This window comes from Artemia franciscana, chromosome 5 (genome assembly GCF_032884065.1).
Source record: "Artemia franciscana chromosome 5, ASM3288406v1, whole genome shotgun sequence".
NCBI classification, from domain to species: domain Eukaryota; kingdom Metazoa; phylum Arthropoda; class Branchiopoda; order Anostraca; family Artemiidae; genus Artemia; species Artemia franciscana.
In genome coordinates, this window is record NC_088867.1 from 8,077,129 (window position 1) to 8,104,528 (window position 27,400).

Below are 27,400 nucleotides of genomic sequence, written 5' to 3' on the forward strand. Positions count from 1 at the left end.
AAAATTTCATTGATTGGAATTTGATATGTAGTACGCCGAAATAATTCATGCTATGAAAGTCACAGCTACCGTTGCGGTCCTTGTTTTTAGAGTGCGTACAAATACACAAAAAAGACATGGTCGATTATACTAGGGTTGAGTGAAGCAAAACAGAAACATCGGTTATGGTATCATCTTTGGGATCGTGGCTGACCGTGCCCGACCGAGAAATGGCCCCCTATTCTAGATTGCTAAATCAACAAAAAACAAATACATAAAGTTTATGGCAACTGGTAAGAAACAAGAAGTAAAAGATATATCAGCCAAGATTAGGAATAATCCAGTTATTTTATAATGAGGTTAATAGATTAACGTAATTATCAGCTGATTTATCAAACGAAATATTGCCATAAACAAGGGTTTGGACACTTTACTTCAGTACCTTCGTCTAGCCCACCAGCAACTGATTTGAGTTATCGTAAATTGTTATATTAGCATTTTACTCAGTTAAACCCATATAAAAACCTAGTTTGTTTTTCTCCATTTTCGGTTTTGATTCAAATTGGATGACTAAAATGAGAACAGGCCGATTGTGGCTGATTTTACATATGCTATTGAGTGAATTGATATGCTATTGAGCGAATTTTTTTGAACTATCGTGTAACCCATCAGCAGCTGAATTGAGTTATCGTAAATTATTATATAAGTGTCTTCCTCAGTAAAACCCATATAAAAACATACTTTGTTTTTCTCCATCTTTGGTTTTGATTCAAATTAGATTACTAAAATGTGGGAAGGCCGATTGTGGCCGATTTTGGATATGCTATTGATCGAATTTTTTTGTATTGTTTTTTTTTTTTTTCAAAAAATCTTTGTTGTTCAAATACCGGGTCAAAACCGTATTTTCACTGGGCTATTCAGTTTATTAAAACCCAGAAACATATCTAAACTTGTAGAATTATTTATGCATTTATTTTTTGGCCAAATTATTGTTGGTGAATAATCTTGTTTTAGTGCTTGATAGACGAAATTGTTATGGTTGTGAGCGATTTTATGAAGGGTTTAAAAAATTATTTTCAAAGGAGTAATATTCTATTTGTTAATTTAAAGTTATTTAATGCTTGGTTCTCACCATATCCGTTGAACTTTCTCGTACAAGCCATGAGAATTTCGCACGTTCTTTTTACGCACTCACTTCGACTTGCCTTTCTAGCTTACAAATACCTCGCTTGCAAAGCGATTGGTTTATTTGGAAAAGATTCTCGATGTTCGTACAAAAGTTGATCTGTAATATTATAATCCTGTAAAAACTCAATGCAAAAAAGATGAAAAATTCAGCTTGGATTGCATACTAAAATTTGCAATGTGTACAACAAACTCTCGCCAAGATGGGAGAATATTTGCAACTTCATTGCCAAAATTTCATTGGAACCTCATATTTTGCATCTGACGAGAACCAAGCGTGATGGCTGACATTCCAATTTTTTTTTTAAATTGGGCAGACTTAACGAAGAAAAATTTGCCGCTTTTTCTTTTATACATTATTTTTCTCTGGTTTCTCAGTTGGATTCTTGGAATCGCGTTGGTCTGTTGTAGACGTTTTTATTAGCTGCTGTTCTTTGCTCTGGATTAGCAAAGCTGCGTTTTAGGTGTTTTTTTGTGCCAGGTTCCATGTATGCGTTGTTGTAGGAATGCTATTTGAAACTAGTGCTGCTCTCTATTTTGTTTCTGTTTGCAGTTTTTATGAGAAAAAATCCTGGTAGTGATGATGCATGTGGTCTATTATCGTTTGAATTCTTTTTTCCTTTTTTAACCATTTTTTTAATTATTGTTTTTAAAAATAAATATTTTGGAAGGGTCGACTAAGCGTATTTATTTGTTTTTCAATGCATTGTATAGTGCAAGTTAAAACAATAATTAACAGATTTGTTAACCCTTTAAAAAGGTTTAGCTTTTTAAGCAGTGACTACCAGAATCGCAAGTTAGATATGTTAATTTTTTTTCATTTAGTTGCTCTCAGGTACGGGGGAGGGGATGTCATATGCTCAGACATCTTTTCTATATTCTTTACCTTATAAACAATTCGTGTCTATTTGCAGCTTAGATAGTGTATTTGTTAGTTACCTCTACCTCCTTCCTCACAGATACCTCACAGTATATTTGTTAACTCTTATTAGCAAATATTATATTTGGCAGGTTACCACCTCTGACGATTGGAGTTATAATAGCACTTGGAATGACCACGTCCAGCATCATCCAGGTGGGAATTCGGAGATGTTGTTGCAAGTCGAAATGCATCTACCCCGCCCTTCCAATATTGATGCTGAGGAAGGATTTAAGCAAATGACCTACTTGACACAGGTGAACCTTTTATTTCGCCTTGAAAGGATTATTACCATTCCTTCTAAGGAAAAGTATAAAACAGGTGTCTGTGAAATGCAGAATTAAAGTGGCCAACTAGTTAAAAGGAGAAACCTTACACTTATTTTTGATATTTTTTTTAGTGAGGGGACATGATTTCCTGTGAATTATACATCTTAGCTTTACTATTGTTAGATCTTAGTTTTACTATTGATTGTTTTTTTTTTTCTTGTAAGGAGGCTGGTATTTCAATTTTTATAAGATGTTAAAATTTTACAGGAATCAAGTATTTTTAAATAATCTAAAAACAAAAGTTAGACAAAGAATGAAGCGGTTTTCAACAAGAGCCACAAACATAGTGGTTATTCTTTAAAACTAATTGTGTAACTTGAAACCAATATTTGAAATGTCATTGGTAAACTTGGGGGCAAAGCTTTTTTTTATCTCGGCTTATTGCTTTTCTTTCTCTACGAAATGACGGATAAAGGGATTACCATCTTTTGCAGATAATCCGAAATAGGAGGAGACAGCCAAAAATCAAAACAAAATACTTTTAATATTTTCTATTTACATTTTATTTTTATTATTGCGTTATCGTAATTTATTTTTCTATTTTACAAATCACTTAATTTTTGTCGTTAGACTGCGTAGTAATAATAGTGTCTTCGTGCATGCATATTGTATTTGTTTAGATAATCAGGCTCTCAAAAGAGTCAAAGATAATCCATATATATATATATATATATATATATATATATATATATATATATATATATATATATATATATATATATATATATATATATATATATATATATATATATATATATCTTTTTATCAACAGCAAAGGGTTGCAAAACATAATTATATATATATATATATAATATAAATTATATATATATATAATTATATATATATATCTTTTTATCAACAGCAAAGGGTTGCAAAACATAATTACTACTGCTACTAACAACTCACTGCAGCACTAAGCCGCCTAAGGCCATCATAACTTGACTCAGTCCTCCTCCATTTCCATCTATTCAACGCCTCCCTCTGTTCATCCTCCTGGTAAATCCCATTTCCCTTAAATCTTTGGGCCTAAATGATTGGCCGAAAAGGACAATCTTGGTCAATATGTCATCCTTAATCCGGAGAGCGTGCCAAAGCCATCTCAACCTTTCTCTATTGTTGCCCTAGAAAGCGGAATTGAGCCGCGATTTTCATGCAGCCTACGCATTATCAGCCGATACGCATTATCAAGTCAGATACGAAAAATAATCCGTAGAGAGTTTCTCTGGAAACATCTAGCAAATCTTCCTTGGTTTTTCGAAACGCCCTCGCTTTAGAACCATACTACACCACTGTCATCACTGTAGCTTCCAATGTTCTAATCTTGGTTTGCAGACTTATCGTCTGATTCTTTCAAACTTTTTTCAACTGTGAAAAAATACCCTGGGCCTTGGCCATTCTACTCTTAACATCTTCACTGCACCTACTATGTTCGCTAACAATTCTACCCAATGAAGTGGATCTGTCCATTTGATCGATCTTCTCGTTACCCAACATCCCCTTTTCATCTTCACTTATTCCTAGCCTTGACAATTTGGTCTATTTGACATTAATTTTGAAACCTATTCTTACATCTTGAACTCGCAAAACTTCTAAAAGCTCATTCATTTTGCTAACAATTTTACCTAGGATTCTGAAATCACAATCTAAGTCCAGGAGAGTTAGACTTCCGTATTTGATTCCGTGTTCTCCCATTGCCCTTTCTGTGCTGATTAAGAAAAAGTCCATCAAAAAGATCCATATAATTGGGGATAGAACGCAACCCTGCTTAACTCCTGATTAAATGCGAAACTAGCTACTAAGCTCATTTCCTGCCTTAACCACTGCAGTATTATTTCATATGTAGCACTAATCACTTTAATGTGTTTTTTGGTACATTATACAAGGAGATAGCATTCTCGTTCATTTACATCGGCAAGCCCTTCTTCAGCTTTCAACCCTCCGCTTCCTTTAGGTCATCTTAGGGTTCGTCACGTCGTTTTCTTGATATGACACGGTTTCTTCCTACAAGGTTCATTTAATAGCAATAGGTTTGACAATCTCCAATACTTTCCCAATCGTTATCACTCATTCTTTACTATGGCAAGCTTTTTTGTCTTTTGGTTTTCGTCTCCTCAATCGTAAAGAAAAAGGAGCCTACTTCAGACATTTTCCCTAATATTATTGTCCTATCGGTTTACTATTGTAAACCGTAATCGTAAAGGAAAAGGAGTAAAAACCTCAATCGTAAAGGAAAAGGAGCCTACTTCAGACATTTTCCCTAATATTATTGTCCTATCGGTTTACTATTGTAAACCGTAATCGTAAAGGAAAAGGAGTAAAAACCTCAATCGTAAAGAAAAAGGAGCCTACTTCAGACATTTTCCCTAATATTATTGTCCTATCGGTTTAAAATTTGATTCAACAACATTTAAAGTTTTGTATCATGTGTGCTCATGTTTAGTTGATGTTCATGATAACAATAAGAACAATTGCCGATGTTTGTATTTGACCTTCAAAAATTCAGGATTTTAAGGAAATACTTAAACTTCCATTTAAAGAAATTATTCAATTTCTCTAGTTTATCTAGTCGGTTTTTTTTTGTATGTTTCATCACGAGGGTGATATTGCTTGAAAAATTTATACATTGTATTGCATAACAAGGTTATAATATTATCAATTCGGAATGTGCTGTTTCGCTATGCACAAGCCCAAAAAGGGGTTGTATATTTGTTGGCTCTATCTCTTTTTATCTATCTATTGACACGTATCTATCTACGTGTCAAATAGTCTAATGTTAACTTTTTATTCTATTATGCAACTCTTACCCTAAAAGAATCTATTCTGGGTAATATGCTTTTTACTGAAAAAAAAGCCGAATTGGAACGCTTGTCCTCAAGATTAATAGACTTAAGCTTTTACATCCTGAGCTAGTCGAGCTTGTTAATTGGTTTTATACCTCTGTTGAATTTATTTATAAAAATAAATGGTTTCCTATAATCATCACTTATCAATTAAATTAGTAAAGATATTTAATAAAAAATTGAGGAGAAAAAAGTTACAGTTAAAAATCGATCGTTTTATTGAGATAAAACGATCGATTTTTAACTGTAACTTTTTTCTCCTCATTTTCAAAATGCAGTTATAGTCAGAACCCATTTTACAACAGGTTACGAACCCGTTGATCTGTCAAAAGGAAGCCTTTTCAATTATTCATGTTGAGACTGTTGTCTATTAGAACCGCCCACATCCGCAGTGGCGAAGCTATGCTGAATGCTGGTTATGTTTATAAAGTAACAATCCTTGATTTTATGGTCCAGGTAAACCAGGCAATGAGCGTCAAAGCAGAAACGGAGTGGTACCGTCGCTGGATGGGAAAACTGAATGGAGAAGGCCTAGGGTATACATATGGAGCCATGTATTGGCAATTGCAAGATATATGGCCTGGCCATTCTTGGGCCTCCATCGGTACTATTTTTCTTATGCTCTATTATTTGAAAATTCTTTTGCAATATATTTTAATTTAGAAATGGAAGGAATTTGGAAACCTCAGGGATATTAATGGTAGACTCAAATTTCTCCATCCGAGAGTCGACTCTAGTCACCAGTTAAGACTTCAGTATCAAAATATATTTTGTATGACTTTTTCTTTAAAAGTATATAAATATTAGTTTAGACAGGGGGCGTAGTAGGGTCCCAATTCTCTCTCCCTTTATGAAATATATAGTCCCACACACGAGCTTCCACAGGTACATGAGATCTGGTAGACCCAATTTTGCTGCCTCAGTGAAGTTCGACCCTTCCTAGAATTTAGAAAACTACACAAAGTAATACTACTCTTTAAAGCTACGTTTAAACCGTTACTCTAAAATTCTGTTAAAATTTTCACTTAACCCCCTGGCACATATGGTAAGGAAAAAGAAACATCCTTCTCCTGAGTTGTCTCCAAGACTTCCTTAGAAATTTCTAGTAACTGTTTTCTTCTTTTTGAAAAAGTCTGGTTAATTAACCACTCTGGATACATGTTACTTATTAGTGTTTTTCTTAGAAGAGACAACTCCTACTCCAAAAATTTCGGAGAGCAAATACTAAAGATCTGGTCAGAAAGAAATGATTAAATCGATTTTTGCTCGGCGGGCGTGACCGGAATTAAATGACTGAAATTTATTGTTATTAGTCAGTGTTCTGTAAATTTTTAAATTCAGACTATCTTCATTTTTTAAGAGAAGAACATCAAGAAAGGGAAATTTCCCATCCTCTGCTAATTCAACAGTAAACTTTAAATCATCCCCCAAACAATTAAGATGTTCCAAAAATCCTCTAGTTCCTTTTAAATTCTTTTAATTTGATGGGGTTTTTTTTGCAGTTTTTGGGGTGGGATGGGGGCTAAAACTGAAAAAAAAATATTAATAGGACTATTTTGTTGTATAGTGTTCATGTGTAGGTGTTTTTTTATATATAAGATAGACTAGGTGGATAATCATGAGCTGTTATGTTTGGATATTTATTTATAAGATATAAATCATTACAGGAACTTACCGCACAAGTCTTTAGGACTTTCTTTTTGCTGCAATAATTTATTAGTAATATCATTTTTATTTATGTTTACATTGTGGAAAAAAAAACTACCTACCTCCCCATATTTCCATACTTAAATAATGTCATCCATAAGCCGGCTCCAAAAATTGTGTTTAAAAAAATATGAATCTGATGCAATTGTTTCAATATCATCTACAAAAATATTACCCAATAATGGACTTGAAGAGGCATTCGAAAAATTCCTTTCTAGATTGAAAAAAAATAAGAGAACTAATTACACTACCTTGCTAAATACATAATTACAGAGACTTCCAAATCTGTTTCAACACTAATCAAGTCCAAATCTTTTAATAGCTTTATTTCGAGAAGAGTTTTCGCTGCTTCAACATCAATACTTGTGTACATTGATGCAATGTCGAGCTTGATATAAAAGAACTCGAAGAAATCTCCACTTCTTTTAGGTTTTTTTTTTACCAAATTCGAAGAATCCTTAATATAAGAAATTCGTGTAGACCAAAGTGGTTCACAGATCAATACTAACCAAATGCTTAAAACACTTATTGGCGACCTTGTACTTGACACAATGGGTCGTAAGGGTAGGTTCGGCTTATGGATTTTTGGAATTCCATATAATTTAGGACAAAATCGCGAAGAAAAGAAGAACGAGGACAATAAACAGCCAGTGAAAAAGTTTATTGTCCTCGTTCTTCTTTTCTTCGCGATTTTGTTTTGTCATGATTAGCCAGTGTGGTCTCAGAAATTATTTAATTTAGGACACAAGGAACTGCGTTTCAGGCACTTGTAATAAAGCTGAGGTTTAATTTTTCACCTTCTCATCGATACAGATAGATGTTTTTCATCATATGAATTTTCCTTATTCTAATATGAATGATTTTATTTCTCTTGGATTATTATCTTTTGTGTCTACCAAAAATGAAAAATGAATTTATTTTGGTCGTCATTAAAGTACTTTTACTTTTTCGTGAGAGGTGCTCAGTGTTACGAAAATTATAGAGAGTGGTGCATATTGGATTAATTCGAAAGGTTTTCTTTTTTATGACTCTAACGAAATAACTGAGTTAAGTGCCTTTTTAAAGTTTTTTTTGTTTTAAATATGTATTTTTTTCCCAATTAAAATTCTGAAGCAGTAGCCTACTAATCTGAAGTATTACGTGGAATGCTTTCTATTTTCGTGTGTAACTAGGTGACTATTTTGTTAGTCTCTCTAAACGAGGACAAGAAACCTGAACCCAATTAGTTAATCTTTTCAAGAGGCTGTTTAAAATCCAAGTTTTAGATGGGCCTCTCAACATTTTTCCCAGTTTTTCCCTGTAAAAACTGTATTACTTTTATGATGTTCTTTTCCATTTACGAGAAAGGCATTTTTTGTGTGTTTCATCTCTAATTTATTAGTCTTCTATTCGTCTTTAAGAGAAGCTTTTTTTGTCGGCTGACGGGAGGTCTGACAGGCCCAGGGAAACTTGAATAGACTTCCTAAAATGTTATGAATCTTTTAACAGTGTGACTCAATCATACTTCTTAGGTTTACGATAAAAGAAAATATAAGATGCTTAGGCCTCGTTCACAGATGAAACTTGATAGATCGGGGGGAATTGTGCGTTTTAGCCTTCCACCTGGGGCCAAAATGTGCAGATGACCCCTAGTGAGTGGGAAAACATCATAAGAAGAGTTTAAAGGAAGTTGGAACTTCGTGAGAGAGGTAAATAATGAAGCTTTGAATAGACTGGGCCGAAGAGGAGTGTGCGCAGTTGTGTTAATCTTAGGTGACTTAGTGCTGCAGTGAGTTGTTAGTATTAGTAGTAGCAATATTGAGTTAACGACTCTTCCTTTCTTGGATTTTCCTTAATGCTAGTATACAGCGCAAAGTTGTTATTTCATCGTTTAAACTAATTAAGAAGGTCTCACGGCTGACAAGAAAACTAAATTCCAAACAGAATCTATCAACAAAGTGCTCTTTTTCTCAACAGTATCTGGTGGATTCATCAAATCTAATTAAAACCTAGCTGTGATTTTAGTGTTGTTAATTAATTTTAAAGAGGTTAGTACTAAGCAAAGAAATGTAAGGTAGAATTAAGTATTAAACGTTGGGTTTCTAAAATAAGGGCAATAAATTTCATTTTCAAGTTCTTTTATTATTAAAAATATTATTCAATATTTAATTTCAAAAAAAAATCCTAGAGAGCTCATAGGTCCTTAAACTGGAAACGCTAACTGGAAAAATTAAATTTCAAAAAAAATCCTAGAGAGCTCATAGTTCCATCAACTGGAAACAAAACGAGTGTTCAACTCCTTGTTGCTATTCATAATTAATTATTCCAACTAATAATAAATAAGTAATTTACTCACTAACTGCTTCCATCAATATAAGCAATCACCTTTCAACCACCTGCTTAATTCATCTGCAATATTAAATTCATCAGTATCAACGTCAACCTCATAAGAGATCTAAAATCAAATTTGTCTACCATGACTAAACCAAATAAGAAGTCTTGAAAACAACGGGTTTATGGTTTCTATGAAAAAAAGGAAGAAAATCAAACAAATATTTTGAATGTATACTAACAGGATATCCTCAGCGCTGAGAAAAAAAGAATTTATAACCATTACCATTTAATAACCAAACCAGTAGTAGCTATCATATCCCTTATTGTAAACCAAACCAGGCGGTAATAGCCAAGTAATATTTTCAAACTTTGAAGGGCATAGAGTAATGCTTGCTAAAGATTAACGTAAAGTCAAAGGTGTGCGAAAATTTGTGAGAGGGTCTATTTTTGGAATTTCAGAAAGATCTGAAATCCCATTGAACATGACAATAAATCAGAATAAACAGTAAATCATTGAAAGCCTCATTGTCAAAAACGCCGTCGAAAACAATATATCTTGGATAGAGTGATGAAGCAATAATTTTTATTCGCTTTAAGTTTCATGAGTTTCATGAGCCTTTTTAGCTATCCGTCCCTTTCTTAACCCCCAAAGACATTCGATGAAAATTTTGAAATTATCATTTTGTTCTGCATAGCTGATACCTCCAATAAATATGTGTCCAGAGGTAACATGACCCTCCGCAGCTCTTGGAGTAAGGGCTGCAAATTATGCAAGTTGCCCATTATTCGCATGTTGGTTTTATTGGGCGTCAAAAAATGTTAATGATGACAAGGAGAAACTTGCAGGGAATATTGAGTGGAACGTTAAACTAAGTAAAAAAAAACAACGAAAAAACTGTGTGCATACGGGTTATCAAAAGCGTTTATCTTCAGTATCTCATGAACGACTAAGAGTTTCAAGTTGAAACTTTCAGGCAGGGAATTAAGTTGAAACTTTCAGGGGATTTTTAACTATATCAAAAGATACTATGTACATCCAGGTTTTCAGAAGGGCGTATGGTCAGTATCTCAGTATGTACATCCAAATTGTCAAAAGGCGTATCTGCAATATCTCAGGAACGACTAAGGGCATTAAGTTGAGACTTTCAGGGAATGTTGTGGGGGGTGTTGACCTAACTCAAAAGATTCTATATGCATCCAGGTTTTCAAAAGAGCGTATCTGTAATATCTCAGGAACGGCTAACGGTATAAAGCTGAAACTTTCAGAGAATTTTGAGGGGGATGTTGAATTAAATCCAAGTACACTATTTGCAGCCAAGTTGTCGAAATGACTTTTCTTTAGTGTGTCAAGAACGGCTACGACTACTAGTTTGACATTTTTAAGAAAATCTTGAGGGTGATATTGAACTAAATCAAAAGACACTATTTACATCCAGGTTATGAAAAGAGTGTATCTGCAATACCTTAGGAACTGCTGACGTAATACAGTAGAAACTTTTAGTGAGGTTGAAATAAATCAAGGTACACTATGGGTATCCAGGTTGTCGAATGGCCGTATTTGCAATTACTCAAGTATGTCTAAGGGTATAAATTACCAGCTAGGGGAACCCTGCCGAAACTTTAAGGGAATATGGGATGGATTGACCAAGTATTTTTTTTTCATTTTGTCTTGAGGGAGCTTTAAAACAAACAGAGATTGTCATATACACGAGTAGGGCTGACGCCCCTTAAGCCTCGTTAAGGCCAGAACGTCATTTGCACTTTACTGAAAATAAAGTAATTTTACTTATTCTCTATTTTGAAATGCTAATAAACCAAAAACTGCTGACACGTCAAGGAACTGAATTTCATTGTATATTAAACAGCAAGTCCATTTTCATTACTTCTTTTCGGTATTCTTGGTTATGACGGTGATTTTCCTTCTGTGATTTTCCTGTTTAAAATACATGTCGTTTTTAATGGAGTTCAAATGACATTCAAGGCGTTTAGTGGTTTCCAGAGGGAGGGAAGGGAACTTGCAGTGAAACACTTAATTATAAACTTCGATTGGATTTGAAATATATTTTTTTTTCATTTTATGAAAAATAAAACACACTGCTTAAATTAAAATCATTTCTAGTAAAGTGCGAATGACGCTCTGGGCTTTAAAAGGCTTTGAGGGCGTCAGTCTTACTCGGGTTTGCGGTAATTTCTGTTTGTTTCAAATTTAAATTGATTGTTCGTTGTAATTTCTATTCGTTTTTTGTCTAATTTATTCAATGATAGGGACTTCTATTTGCTTAAAGCTTAAAATATTATTTGAATTTCTTTAATTTAGCTTATTAACTTTTTTCTGGAAAGTTTTTTTCAGTTGACCAAAATATAAGAAAAAAGACATTTCGACGCTGAATAAAAATATAACTGGGTTGTTTATCATTTTATATTCTGCTACATAGGTATTTAGATTGTGATTTTTGTTCGCTTATTAACTTGAAATAATATATGACATTCCTTCTACTTATCTTTGGTTTGATAAGAAGTAGCTCTTTACTTCTTTTTAAAAAACTTGTTTTTAAAAAATAATTTTTAGTTAATCTAAAAATAAGAAAGATAGAAAAATAGACGTCGAATAGGAAATATAAAAAGATCTTGTATTATTCTATATTCCGCTGGATAGTTTAGGTAGTTTTATTTAGATACCTGTTATTTTTGTGAGAATCGTTCATTTATAATTTTATCTAAATATTTTAATTATTATATCGGCCGGAGAAAACAGATTCCTGCTAATCCAAAAAAGATATAAACTGAATATCAACTCCCATGGAGATACTTTTTATCGGGCTACGGAAATCTTGTTTCGAGGGGGGAATTATTCCTCTTAAATTCTCCTAGCTTAAAGCTTGAAAAGGAAGAATTTGGGCACAGGCTTCATTTTACTACTATTGCAGCAAAAGAAAAAAAAGGAGAAAATAATAATTTTAGTAATATTAAAAACTTTAAAATGTCTGAAAACCGAATGAGATATTTACCAACTTTCTAAAATGAGTGATTCAGTGTTTGAGTAAAACAGGCTTCTCACTTTATAGGGTGTGGTATAAATCTTATTTTGAAATAAAAATAAATATGATAACCAGGGCTGTATCCAGGATTTTTCTTTTTCTTCAGGAGGAGGGGGTCACAAAAGCAATTTTTAAGGGGGTATAGAAAAATACTTCTAAAAAACGCATATACATTTGTTTATATTAATTTTTGTTACGTTTTTTAAGAGTCGGACAAACTTTTTTTTGGCTGGGGGGGGGGAAGGCTCAAACTTCTTAACCCTCCCCTGGATACAGCCTTGATGGCACCATCTTTTGAATTGCTGTCCTCGAAACTAAATTCCCTCATGTTTAGAATATGATGGCAACTGGAAGCTGTTACATTACTACTCAAAAGATTTCTTTGCAAGTATATTGCCCATTCCAATAGTTGAAGAAGGAGCTGTTAGAGTTTATATCTCGTCTGATCTTGTGGAACCGGTCAATGTTGGCGTTCAACTGGTTGTTCAACGGTATGATTCGTTGGAAGATGGAAGAAGCTATAGCTCGGAATTCCTGATGGCATGTTTAGTTTTCCTTTAATTACTGTACTTTTCCTTAATATAAAGTAAGAAAACAAACATGTTTTTTTTCAATTGAAAGTAAGGAGCCCCATTAAAAGTAAAAATGAACAGAAATTATTCCGTTTTTATGAAGGGGCCGTCCTTCTCCTCGATATCTTGCTCTTCACAGTAAGTCTTTTTTAGCACTTATAGAAAAGCTTCTTATTCTATTTCAAAGACCCTTGTGTTTCAGGAGTTGTTCCTAAAAAATCGGGACGAGCATTCAATCTTTAGCGTGAACAGGAAGGTATTGAGAAGAGGGGCAATTCTCTCGTGTACGGAATAGTTTCTGTTCGTTTTGAGTATGAATGCTGTTCCTTACTTTCAGTTGAAAAGACTTGTTTTATTTTGCTAATTCTTTTGATGTGTCTATTGATATCAAAAGTCTACTTTTTAGAGTTTTGGTTACCATTGAGCCGAGTCAGTCCTTACAGCTCTTTGCCACGAACTATTTGATTTTGCTTCTTTTTATTTTATCTTTTATGGGACGTTTTATTTCGCATCCAAATCTAAATCCGATTTTGAATTGCTTCGTTTATGTGCCAAATCCGGACTTTGCTCCTTTTTTGGTGCAGCAAGCGTAGGTTACTTCACTTTGTTTTGTGTTTTTCTCGATATATATCACAATCAATGACATTGCCTTCCCCTCGATATTTTCAAAATTGTGTATCTCATTACGCCACCCCCTTCCACACACACACTCTCTCTCCCTACCATCACCATGACCAACTTTTTTTGTTTAAAATTTTGTAGATATTTGGAGGCTATCACTGGATACACAATCTAATGACCAAGCCATATTATTGTTGTCTTTATCAATAAAACAAAACTGCGTTTGATCACGCCACCAATATCCCCTGCATGACTCTACGAGTTGGGCCATGTTCTAAATTCAGGAGCTATTTTTAAGATTGGCTAATCCTTTTTAAAATTGAAGGGGAATTGTTTTTTTATTATATTATTTATTCTTTTGATTAGGAAAGTTGGAAAAATGGGAATATCAGTTTCCATATCTGTTTGATAAATTTTTATCGAAGACATACTGACGCACTACTAGGGGAAAAGCTTGGGAACCAACAGCTCCGTACTTAAGAATATAGGCTTTTCAAACCGCCCCTTCATCGTTGCTTCTCTATTGAAAAATGTTATGTTTTGATAAACAGAAAACAATTCGTAAATCTTACTCCTTTTTTTGGCCTTTTATGGATGAAAATTTCCCAGAAAAAACGGAAACTTCTTTCCTAAAATGGGAATCGTGAAGTAGAAAAAAAATGGAAGTCTGTAAAATTTCTCGTAACTTTCTGGAGAAAATTTTGTTTTTCTAGCTTACTGAATAGTATAATACAAGAAACAAAAACAAACTGTCTTAGCTCTGAAAGTAAAATTCATTAGGATTAGTTGAGTCTAGTAGTAAAATGACAAAAAACGATCTTGGGTTTTCTATGAACAGTAAGTTATTTCGATGTGATAGTTATGAAAATCTGACATTTTTAGTCTTCAAGTGACTCCTTCGTAAAACAAGTTTTTTTTTTTTAATTTGAACATATCTAATTTGTTTTAGCCGGCCTTGAGCTCCGAGCTAGCAGGTGAATGGGTCTTGTCAACCATCCTTCCTGAAAGTGGATGTGATACTCCCAGTATTAACGACTTCTCTTGTTTCATTCGGGTTTCACTGACGGGTGTATCAGCACCAACAAATGTTCTTCTTCTTTCAGACCCAAAAGATGCCAAATACAATAAAGCAACCATATCGGTAAGCTTGTGAAGTTTTATTAATTATTTTTTATTATGTTACTTGCATGATACCCCTTTAACCGTTTCAGTCACTAGTTTTATTTCATTATAAAAAACATTATCAAACAGTTCGTGGTAACGAACTGTAGTAAGGAGCGACCCGGCTTGATAGTAACCAAAACTCTAAAAAACGGAATTTTGGTACCAATAGCTACATCAGAAGAATTGCATTTTAATGCTGATTTTAAATATATAAGTTTCATCAAGTTTAGTCTTACCCATCAAAAGTTACGAGCCTGAGAAAATTTGCGTTATTTTAGAAAATAGGGGGAAACACCCCCTAAAAGTCATAGAATCTTAACGAAAATCACATCATCAGATTCAGCGTATTAGAGAACCCTACTGTAGAAGTTTCAAGCTCCTATCTACAAAAATGTGGAATTTTATATTTTTGCCAGAAGGCAGATAACGGATGCGTGTTTATTTTTTTTTATTTTTTTTTTCCCAGGGGTGATCGTATTGACCCAGTTGTCCTAGAATGTTGCGAGAGGACTCATTCTAACGGAAATGAAAAGTTCTAGTGCCCTTTTTAAGTGACCAAAAAAATTGGAGGGCACCTAGGCCCCCTTCCACGCTAATTATTTTCCCAAAGTCAACGGATCAAAATTCTGAGATAGCCATTTTATTCAGCATAGTCGAAAAACCTTATAACTATGTCTTTGGGGACAACTTACTTCCCCACAGTCCTGTGGGAGGGGTTACAAGTTCAAAACTTTGACCAGTGCTTACATATAGTAATGGTTATTGGAAAGTGTACAAGCTTTTTCAGGAGGATTTTTTGGTTGGAGGCAGGGGTTGAGAAGAGGGGGATATGCTGGGGGGGCTTTCCATCGAGGAATTTGTCATGGAGGAAGAAAATTTCCATGAAGGGAGCGCAGGATTTACTAACATTACTTAAAAAAAAAACAATTAAAAAATAAATATGAAAAAGTTTTTTTTTCAGCTGGAAGTAAGCAGCAGCATTAAAACTTAAAACGAACAGAAATTATTACCCACATGAGGGGCTCACCTCCTCCTAATACCTCACTCTTTACGCTAAAGTATTTTTAGTAATTTCAACTATTTATTCTACGGCTTTTGTGATTCAGGGGTCATTCTTAATGAATTGGGACAAAATTTAAGCTTTAGTGTAAAGAGCGAGGTACTGACGAGGGGGCGAACCCCCTCATATATGTAATAAAAACATGAGAATACAAAAGTTCTTTACGTAAGCTAATTTATAAGTTACGTATATATTTTACTTATAAAAGATTCGTAAAAATTAAAAGTTCTAGTTGCCTTTTTAATTAACCGAAAATCGGAGGGCAACTAGGCTTCCTCCCCCGCTCTTCTTTTCGCAAAATCATTCGATCAAAATTATGAGAAAGCCATTTAGCCAAAAAAAAAAATATACAAATTTCGTTTTAATTATTCCTTTGCGGAGAGCCAAAATCAAAACATGCATTGATTCAAAAACGTTCAGAAATTAAATTAAAAAAAAAAGAGTTTTTTAACTGAAAGTAAGGAGCGACATTAAAACTTAAAACGAACAGAAATTACTCCGTATATGAAAGGGGCTTTTCCTTATCACCCCCCCCCCCCCCGCTCTTTACGCTAAAGTTTTTTACTGTTTTAAAATGTAGAGTTAAGAGAAAGAGTCAAACTACTGTTTTAAAATGTAGAGTTAAGAGAAAGAGTCAAACTTTAGCGTAAAGAAAGGATTAAAAAAGAAATAGAATTTAAAAAAAATTAAAGAATTTAAAAGAAAGGGAATAGTTGTGGGAAAAGTCAAAGTCATGACCAATTGTTGAGAAGGAAAAGCCCCTTTCATATACGGAGTAATTTTTGTTCGTTTTAAGTTTTAATGTCGCTCCTTACTTTCATCTAAAAAAACTATTTTTTTTTTGTTTAATTTTAAGATACGACAGTTATAGTATTTTGCAGGATAGTCCTAGGCTACAAATTTCTGAGGGTCCAATGGGCCCTCTGAAAGTTTATACTATATGGAGAGTTCTTTAAACTATATGGAGAGATCAGTATTAATGTTGGTTTTCATCATTGTTTGCTATTACATTGTTTATAACTAAATACTATCAAGGGCATATCCAGATTTTGTTCGGGAGGGGGGGGGGGGGTGAAAAGAAATTTTAAACACTTTAAAAATGCTTTATATGCATTTTTTTACATTTTTACGAGTTGGAACAAAATTTCGGGGGGAGGGGGGTCCCTGATTTTTTCCTAATTACGTCCTTAACTACTAGTAAGAGATTATCTTAGCCTTTTCAGTATTGGCACTTTTCTGACGTACGCCACTTTCAGTATCTTGTAACATCATTTCTTGCTAATGCTTTCGCCCTTCTGCTTTATAGAGAAGCTAGAGAAACTTTCCTACTAGTATGAAGATCGAAGTTTTCATTAATTGGCTATTTGTTATTATAATACTTCAACCTTTTCAATTAACACAGGATACTTTTTTTGACACACGACATGTTTAGTATATTGCGACATTATGTTAGGCTACGGCTTCCGCCCTATTATAAGGAGGAGTCAGTATAAAGGTGGGAGCTTGCATAATTCTTTCCTGTAGTAGGAGGGTAGTTTAATATTTTCGGGCACGAGTTTTTATTTCATTGTTGACTTTTTATTCGAAATAGGGTACTTTCGCCCTAGTATCAAAATGTTTGTTCGTAAGAATCAATACAGGGGCTATATCTTATCTTAAGCTTCCATTCTAATTCGGGATACCGTGGATCAGTGATTTCTAAACTTTATATTACCACGGCTTCCTTAAAAATATTTGATAATATGGTGGCTCCCTTCCATTTTACAAAATAATACAGACATCAAAATAACTCAAGAAATGAATTAGCAAAAAATCCCTGTGTTCAACGGAAGGATTTTTGTTTGCTAGTTTGTTATCTTGGACGCATAAATTTAGATGTAGAAACATGTCAAACTCAGTTTTTTCCCAATACCTTTTCCAAAGCTCCATTTTTTATGAATGCTTTCACATTAGCTTTTTGAGTCAAAACATGCATTTGCGGTTCTTACATCGTCTAATTCAAAACACTCGATTGACCTGAAATGTCCTCCGAACAGATCAGTTTGATAATTAAATTATCATCCCTGAATATGCTTGCGTCCAAATTTTGATTTTCTTTTATTACAATTATAATTTTCACTTTGAGTTCATGTATACTCTTAATAGCCTTAGCACGAAATAGACAGCACACTTCACAAAAGTAAAAAAGTATGGTATAAGTAGCTCCCATATCGTCACACGGCTTTGTAAACAATCTATATATATATAAATTAGTTGTTTGTGTACTGACGTCATGTTTGTGTGTCGACTGACGTCATGTTTGTCGACTGACGTTATTATAAGGATTGACCTGTATGTCGTCATGAAATTGTTTGTCGACTGAGGTCATGTTTGTCAACTGATGGAATTACAGACCGGGACACAAATGACGACCGGGACACAGGGAATATAAATGACGACCGGGACACTCAAAGAGAAATTACAGACTGGGACACCGGGACACAGGGAATATAAATGAAGACCGGGACACAGGGACACAACTACAACGGGGACGCCGGGGGCACACGGGGGATATATAAATGACGACCGGGACACCGGGAATGTTCGAAGAGAAATTACAGACCGGGACACAAATGACGACCGGGACACAGGGAATATAAATGACGACCGGGACAATCAAAGAGAAATTACAGACTGGGACACCGGGACACAAATGATGACCGGGACACAGGGAATATAAATGACGACCGGGACACAGGGACACAACTACAACGGGGACGCCGGGGGGCACAGGGGGATATATAAATGACGACGGGGACACAGGGAATGTTCGATTAGAAACCACCATCAACAAAGCTCTAGGGCAATCATTAGAATAATGAGGTATAGATCTGAATACGGATTGTTTTTCCCATGGACAATTATATGTTGCATGTTCAAGAGTCGGTAAACCTGATAATCTATTTATATGCACAGACAATGGGACAGCGAAGAATGTTGTATATTCGCAAGTTTTACGTAGTTAAAAACATATATATATCTATCTATATTCACAGGTGGGACACAGGGACACAACTACAATGGCGCGTAACGACTTACGCGCGCGGGGGGCTTGGGGGGGCGAAGCGCCCCCTCCAACTAGGTGTTGGGGTGGCGCGAAGCGCCACCCCAACAGCTAGTCTAACTTATAATGAACTGTTTTTTATATAGTTTGTACTTGTGTTGCGAGAGCAGAACTTTGGTTTTGTCGCGTGTTTTTTTCCCCTAGTACCCCGATTTCAGCATATTCCTAGGAAGCGGTAAGGGTCTAACCTCTGCGGTTCTTATGGAAAGCGTGGACCTTACGTCGGATTGATGAATATGACTTTGCATTTTGGAAAGCATCGTAGAACTCTTGCCTAGGGCCAAAAAGGATTGTTTTTGCTTATGTTTCTACCCTTTTCTGTTCGTGATTTCAGCTGAGTTTATCATTCGGTTTTTCGCGCTTGGGATTGCGTCCTATCTAAGTTATGACGTTAGAAACTTGGCCTTCTGCAAAAGAGTCAACTTTTGAACTAAGACAGATAGATTTTTTCTCAACGGCAGTCGATAGCTCTTGGTGAGCTGATCAAAGTACATGTCATCCATTTTTTGGTAGAAAAATTCCTTCGTGAGATATACGAGTTTGAAAGTTTAAAGGGGTTGACAACTTCAGTAGTAAGGTACAAACTGAAACCAAAAATAGGCCGGTACAGAAGTGCTATCAGATGTGCATCTTAAACTTTAAAAGTTCTCTCATTACTAAAGAAGTTAGAGTTTATCCTTTGCTCTTTTCTAAATGATGACGTTAGAAACTTGGCCTATGGCATATAAGTCAACTTTTGAACTAAGACTGATAGATTTTTTTTCGACGACCGTCGATAGCTCTTGATGAGCTGATCAAATTATACGTCATCCATTTTATGGTAAAAAAAATTCCTTCATGAGATATACCAGTTTCAAAGTTGAAAGGGGTTGACAACTTCAGTTGTAAGGTACGCACTGGAGCCAAAAATACTGAATTGTGAGACATATAGGGGAGTTTTAAGCAACAGTAGGCTGTTAGCTCATAATCATATCGGCAATGAGGGGTTCGCAACTTTTGCTAGTTGGTGTACCTATAATTTGTTTCCGGTGTATTTGATGGTAAGACCAATTTGGTCCCAATGGTAAGACATGTAGGGCACTTGTAAGTAATAATCGGCTGTTAGGTTACAATTATCTTTAGCGATGAGGGGTTTGCAACCTTTGCGAGTTGGTGTACCTAGTATTTATTTTAAGATCCTTAGAGATTAACAACTTCTGCGTTTGCGAGGAAACAAAACCAAAGTTTTGCTCTCGCAACATTTACTCGGCGAAGCCGAATAAAGGTTGCTGTAAAATCTCACGTTGCCCATGCAACGTAGATCTAATTGGAATTGCCATTTTCGAAACCCACACAGGGAAGTAGAACAACAAGCAAAATAATTCTTTCGACTATTTTATCCTCTTTTTAGTGTGTTTTTTTTGTCACTATTAACAAGGAACTAGAAAAACATAATGAACTGTTTCAGGGCCCAATTGAAAGAAAGTTGCAATATCTAGCCCCTTTTGTAATTAGCAAAAGCTATCATTCTAATAAAATTAATTTTTGACTTGCCCCTCAAAATTCATGGAAGTTTCGCCTTAATACCCTCACCCTATCAGACCCATACAAAATTAAATCTTCCCCCTTTTCCCAGTGATAAATCATTCTTGTCAATAAGAAGTATTTTGTATACTACACAATCCTTGCCCTGGGGCTGAAGGGAGCTTAGTATCCCTGGAGTTACAACTATTAGACCTTTTGATCTTTTTAAAATATTGATCTGTATTTTGGGGAGCAGGAAATCAAAAAGACAAGGGAGACTTGTTGCATTCCTAACACTCTTCGTCATTCCCTGAAAGTTTCAACTTATACACTCAGCCACTCCTTAGATAATGCTGACACGCGCTAATGACAACCAGCATGCACATAACATGTTTTAATTGTGTGTCAATATCCCTCTCAAAATTTCTTTAAAGTTTCACTTTAATACCAAAACACTTTTTGGAGACCTGGGATCAAACATGTCCCCTTTTCCCAATAAAGGATCGGTACTGTTCTGTTAAAGCGCCCATGTTAAGTTCTTCATCTAAGTAGCACCTGTTTTTCTGACTAATCCTTATGAAATATCACAAAATATTATGAAAATACAATGCTTAAGAAATTTCTGAATACTTTAGAAACAAATTTTGGCTATTTATTTGCACATTAGGGGGGTTGGGGTAAAGTATAACGGGTCTGCATGCAAAAAGTGTTGGGTATTTTTATTCTATATATTATGAAGTAGAAATTGTTTTCTAACTTCATTCTGTTCGAATATTCTACCCATCCCCCACTCCTAATATTGAAAATATAGAGCCCAAACAATATATTTCCCATCTCTTCTGTCACTTGTTTTTCTCTTGTCTCATACTAAGTTGAAAGAGAGTAACGAAGAAACTGCTTCTACAATGCGTCAATTGATGAAGAAGTTGATGTAGGTGCTATAACAGCACAGTATGAAAAGACCTGTATAACTTTGAGCAAATTTGCAGTGAGGGAAAATTTATGGAAAAAACCCTAAGATTAAAATAGCGTCAAAACACCATTGTTTTCCTTGTTTATTTAGTATATTTGAAATTAATGAAAAAATTATCTTTCATTAAAAGTTAGAGAGAGAGAGATCATTTCAACATTTCCCTGGCGCTGGGTGGGATTGAACCTCGGGACCCACGATTAGCAGCAGCGAGCAACATCCACTACACCAGCACCAGGGTACATAACGGGAATATTTTAAAACGTTGTGTTAATTCGAAGAATCTTAATTTGCTCATTAATTGCTTCATGTTGTCCTGTTTGTTTAAAGCTTCACATAGAGGCAGGCGGAGGGGCAGGAAGGCCACGCCCCCTCTCCTGGATATTTGGGACTATAAAGTAATTATTAAAAAAAAACAAAGGAAAGAGAGCAGAATAGGGAAAACTATAGAAAAAATGTGTGTTGCCCATTGTTGGCCGCCCGGAAAATAGGAAATATAAGTTATAATTGAATAAGCAAATATATATAAGTTAAAAATAAAATATAATATAAGTTATAATTAAAAAAGGAAAATATAAGTTATAATTTGTGACCTAGAGACCTCTTTTCAGTTTTTAACAAACATCTTTTCTATGTGATTTTGGTTGAGGTGAAAAAAAAAAAAAATTAAATCCCCATAGTAACGAGTGATAAGTAAATAACGATCCTTGTCAATAACGGAACCTGTGTCCCACCTGTGAATATAGATAGATACAATGGCGCCGTTTGGACCAAATCTTGGGGTGGGCATGAACTCCATCTTGCCCCCCCCCCCGAATCACTTCGTGTCGCGTAATTATCTAGGAAATGGGCATTTGACAGAACTCGAGATTTTATTATGTATCTAACCTATTTTCAAAGTTTACAATGATTAATAGCAAATAGCATAATTACCCCAAGGGTCATCAAGTAATTACGCTCTTTGGTTAATAGGTGTGCAGTAATTTCAAATCAATTGGACAGATTGGATTATGTCGGACATAATAGATTATTATGGCCGGCAAAGGGCCCTTTGTGGTGAAAGCTTGGGCCCCCCTGGAAAATCTGGGGTGGTCAAATGCCCACCCCTGACCCCCCCCCCCCAAATGCCGCCTCTGGATAGCTATATATAAATATGTTTTTAACTACGTAAAACTTGCGAATATACAACATTCTTCGCTGTCCCATTGTCTGTACATATAAATAGATTGTCAGGTTTACCGACTCTTGAACATGCAATATATAATTGTCCATGGGAAAACAATCCGTATTCAGTTCTATACCTCATTATTCTAATGATTGCCCTTGAGCATTGTTTATGGTGATTGCTAATCAAACATTCCCTGTGTTCCCATCGTCATTTATATATCCCCCCTGTGCCCCCCCTGGCGTCCCCGTTGTAGTTGTATCCCTGTGTCCCATTCGTCATTCATAGTCGACAAAGATGACGTCAGTCGACACACAAACATGACCGCAGTCGAAATACACGTCCCAGTCGTCATTTGTGTCCCAGTCTGTAATTTCTCTTTGAGTGTCCCGGTCGTCATTTATATTCCCTGTGTCCCCGTCTGTATATACATTCGTTTTTGAATTGGTATATGATGAAATAAATTTTTTGTTTTTTTTCCTTTTTTTTCTTTTTAGTTTTTTTTTGGTTTTTATCTTTTTTAGTTTTATTATTTTTATTTTTAGTTTTTTAGTTTTTTTTTTAGTTTTTTAGCTTTTTTAGTCTTTTTAGGAAAGAGATTTTTTTTTTTTTTTTTTTGTTTTTACCTTTTTTAGCGGCTTGAATACATTCGTTTTTGAATTGGTATACGATGAAATAATTCAGACGTCATATGCGGACAGACAGACAGACACACAAACAAACAACTTATTTTTATATATATATAGATTAGTAATTAGTATAGTTATTAGTACATAAGAAAGTTCGTATAATTATAGAAATTTTGGTAATTTGGTAATGCATTGCAAGAGTACCCATGAGCTGATTTATGAAACCACTAAAATCAGATATGTTTCCCCTGAACGAAGTGTTGGGAATTTCTGTATTTTTCCCCTGAATAGGGTTTTTATGTTTATTAAATAAAAAAAAATAGTTTTTTTTAAATTTAATTTCTGAACGTTTTGAATTAATGCATGTTTGATTTTGGCTCTCCGCACATAAATTATTAAAATGAAATTTGCATATTAATTCTTTTTTTGGCTAAATGGCTTTCTCTTAGTTTTGATCAGACGATTTTGAGAAATAAGAGGTGGGGAAGGAGGCATAGTTGCCCTCCAATTTTTCGGTTACTTAAAAAGGCAGCTAGAAATTTTAATTTTTGACGAACGTTTTTATTAGTAAAAAATATACGTAACTTAAGAATTAACTTATGTAACAAACTTTTATATTCTTATATTTTTATTATGTATATGAGGGGGTTTGTCCCCTCGTTAATACCTCGCCTTTACACTAAATCTGAAGTTTTGTCCCAATTCTTTAAGAATGATCCCCGAATCAGAAAGGCCGTAGAATAAATAGTTGAAATTACTAAAAATACTTTAGCATAAAGAGCGAGGCATTTATATCCTCCTAAATACCTCGCTCTTTATGCTAAAGTATTTTTAGAACCCCTCATATGCGTAATAATCTCTGTTCGTTTTAAGTTTTAATGCTACTGCTTACTTTCAATTGAAAAAACTTTTTACGTTTATTTTTTCATTGTTTTTTTATAGTAATGCTGGAAAATCCCACGCCCTTTTTATTGAGCCTCTTTTCCCCCATGACATATTCCTCCAAGAAAGACCCTCCCACATGGCCCCCTCCCCTCAACCCTACCCCCAAACCAAAGAAATCCCCCTGAAAACGTCTGTACACTTCCCAATAGTCATTACTGTATGTAAACACTGGTCAAAGTTTGTAACTTGCAGCGCCTCCCCCAGGAACTGTGGGGGAATAAGGCATCCCCAAAGACATAGTTATTATGGTTTTCGACTATGCGGAACAAAATGGCTATCTGAAAATTTTGATCCGTTGACTTTGGAAAAACAGAGCGTGGGAGGGGACCTAGGTGCCCTCCAATTTTTTTGGTCACTTAAAAATGGCACTAGAACTTTTCATTTCTGTTAGATTGAGCCCTCATTCTAACGGGGTTGACAACTCAACCCCGTTCATTAAAGGGGTTGACAACTTCAGTAGTAAGGTACGCACTGAAACCAAAAATAGGTGGATACCAATTGTGAGACATGTAGGGGAGTTTTAAGCAACAGTCGGCTGTTAATTCATAATCACGTTCGGCAATGAGGGGTTTGCAACTTTTGCTAGTGGGTGTATGTATTATTTGTTTCCGGTGTATTTGATAGTAAAACCAATTTGGTTCCAATGGTAAGACATGTAGGAGACTTGTAAGTAATAATCGGCTGTTAGGCTTCAATAATCTTCAGCGATGAGGGGTTTGCAACTTTTTCTAGTTGCAATGAGTGGTTTGCAGCTTTTGTGAGTTGGTGTACCTAGTATTTATTTTAAGATTCTTACAGATTAACAACTTCAGCGTTTAATCGAAGGGAGGAAACAAAACCAAAGTGTTGCTCTTGCAACACTTTACTCGGGGAAGCTGTACAAAGGTTGCTGCAACACCTCACGTTGCCCAATGCAAAGTAGATCTAGTTTTCGTCACTTTTGTAAAAACAATTAAGTTCCTCATTTTAATTTTTTATATAAGAGCTGCTATCTGGAGCAGGCAGTGGTTCGCGAGAACACTGGGTGTTTTCAATTTAACTAGTGCTAGAAGTGCTTTTATTTTAACCAGTTTTGTATTCTGACATTGATTGTGCACCATCAAACATTTCGTGGTAACGAACTATAGTAAGGAGTGACCCTGCTCAATAGTAACCTAAATTCTAAACAAACAGAATTTTATAACGATAGTTACATCAAAATAATCACATTTTAATGCTGATTTTAAATATATAAGTTTCGAGTTTAGACTTACCCATCAAAAGTTATGGGCCTGAGAAAATTTCCTTATTTTAGAAAATAGGGGGAAACACCCTTTAAAAGTCATAGAATCTTAACGAAAATCACACCATCAGATTCAGCGTATCATTAAACCATACAGTAGGAGTTTCGAGCTCGTATCTGCAAAAATGTGTAATTTTGTATTTTTTGCCACAAGCCAGATCACGGATGCGTGTTTATTTTTTTTGTTTTGTTTTTTTTTTTGTTATTTTCCCCTGGGGGTCATCGTATCGACCCAGTGGTCCTAGAACGTCCCGCGAGCGCTCATTCTAAGAGCCCGAGAGGGGTCTTTTTAAGTGACCAAAAACTTGGAGGGTACCAAGGCCCCCTCCCACGCTCTTTTTTCCCAAAGTCAACGGATCAAAATTCTGAGATAGCCATTGAGCCATGAGATATTCACCATAGTCGAAAAACCTAATGACTATGTCTTTGGGGACGACTTACTCCCCCACAGTTCCCGTGGGAGGGGCTGCAAGTTACAAACTTCGACCAGTGTTTGAATATAGTAATGGTTATTGGGAAGTGTACAGACGCTTTCAGGGGGATTTTTTTTGGTTGAGGGGTGGAAGTTATTCGGGAAGAACTTTCCCATGAAGGAATTTGTAATGGAGGGAGAAGATTTCCATGAAGGGGCACAGGATTTTTTTTTGCATTTTTTGAAAAAAAAAACAATGAAAAAATAAATATGACAAAGGTTTTTCAACTGAGAGTAAGGAGCATTATTAAAACTTAAAACGAACAGAAATTATCACGCATATGAGGGGTTCACCTCCTTCTGATACCTCGCTCTTTACGCTAAAGTAATTTTATTAATTTGAACTATTTATTCTATGGCCTTTGTGATTCAAGGGTCATTTTAAGGAATTGGGACAAAATTCTAGCTTTAGTGCAAAGAGTGAGGTATTGACGAGGGGGTGAGCCCCCTCATATACGTAATAAAAACACGCGAATATAGAAGTTCGTTACGTAAGTTAATCCTTAATTTACGTATATTTTTACTAATAAAAACATTAGTAAAAAATTGTATGTTCTAGTTGCCTTTTTAAATAACCAAAAAATTGGAGGGTAACTAGACCTACTCCCGCGCTCCTTTTTTTCTCAAAATCGTCCGATCAAAACTATGAGAAAGCCATTTAGCCAAAAAAATAAATTAATATGCAAGTTTCGTTTTAATTATTCAGGTGCGGAGAGCCAAAATCAAAAAATGCATTAATTGAAAAATGTTCAGAAATTAAATAAAAAAAACAAGTTTTTAAGTGAAAGTAAGGAGCGACATTAAAACTTAAAACGAACAGAAATTTACAGAAATTTGATCAATAAAGAGTAACAAAGCTCAGTCAGTTAATAATCACATTAAATACCAGAATGACAAGCGAACAAGTAATTATATGAGCGAACAGCAAAAATAAGAGATTTTGATCAGACATTATGTTGAATTTCCTTTTAAGATTAATTAAAGATGCTCCTCTTCTTGGATAAGTTCTTTATCTGAGAATATTTTTTCCCCACAATGCGCCAAAATTGTTTCCATCACGCCAAAATGTTGTGCACCACGCTACACCAAAGACTTTGACGTCATCCTACTATAGTGTTGCTTTCTCCATGTTTTCTCTCCTGTCTGTTTTATTGAATTGACTACATTTCCTCTGAATGATTCACTTCTCGAATTTTTCATTCAAAAAAATTATATCTATTTTCTATTATTTGTTTTTGCGCATCATTAGTATATCATGTAAAACTGAAATGTTTATAACTGATACTACTACTACTACTACTACTACTAATGACTCACTGCAGCACCAAGCCGCCTGAGGCCAACACAGCTACGCACGCCCCTCCTCCAACCTAATCTATTTAAAGCCTCCCTCTTTACACCCTCCCAGGAAGTTCCCATTTCCTTTAAATCTTTATTTATGACATCCTCCCAACCCAGACAAGGACGACCTGCTTTCCGTGTAGCCCCAGACGGTTGGCCAAAAAGGACAATCTTCGGTAATCTGTCATCCTTCATCCGTAGAACGTGGCCTGGCCATCTTAACCTTTCTTTCATTATAGCCCCAGAAAGCGGGATTGAACCAA

At 35.1% G+C, this 27,400-nt stretch overlaps 1 protein-coding gene across 1 annotated transcript in view; it reads left to right on the forward strand.

Moving 5' to 3' along the window:
• LOC136026829 (beta-mannosidase-like) overlaps positions 1 to 16,683 on the forward strand; it is a 95,669-nt gene extending 78,986 nt beyond the window's left edge. The window contains exons 12-16 of the mRNA XM_065703531.1: positions 2,176 to 2,340; positions 5,709 to 5,856; positions 12,645 to 12,850; positions 14,453 to 14,644; positions 16,609 to 16,683. Of these exons, the coding sequence (XP_065559603.1) occupies positions 2,176 to 2,340; positions 5,709 to 5,856; positions 12,645 to 12,850; positions 14,453 to 14,644; positions 16,609 to 16,683 (786 nt within the window). The remainder of the gene's footprint in view (positions 1 to 2,175; positions 2,341 to 5,708; positions 5,857 to 12,644; positions 12,851 to 14,452; positions 14,645 to 16,608) is intronic.
• Positions 16,684 to 27,400: the final 10,717 nt, after the last annotated feature.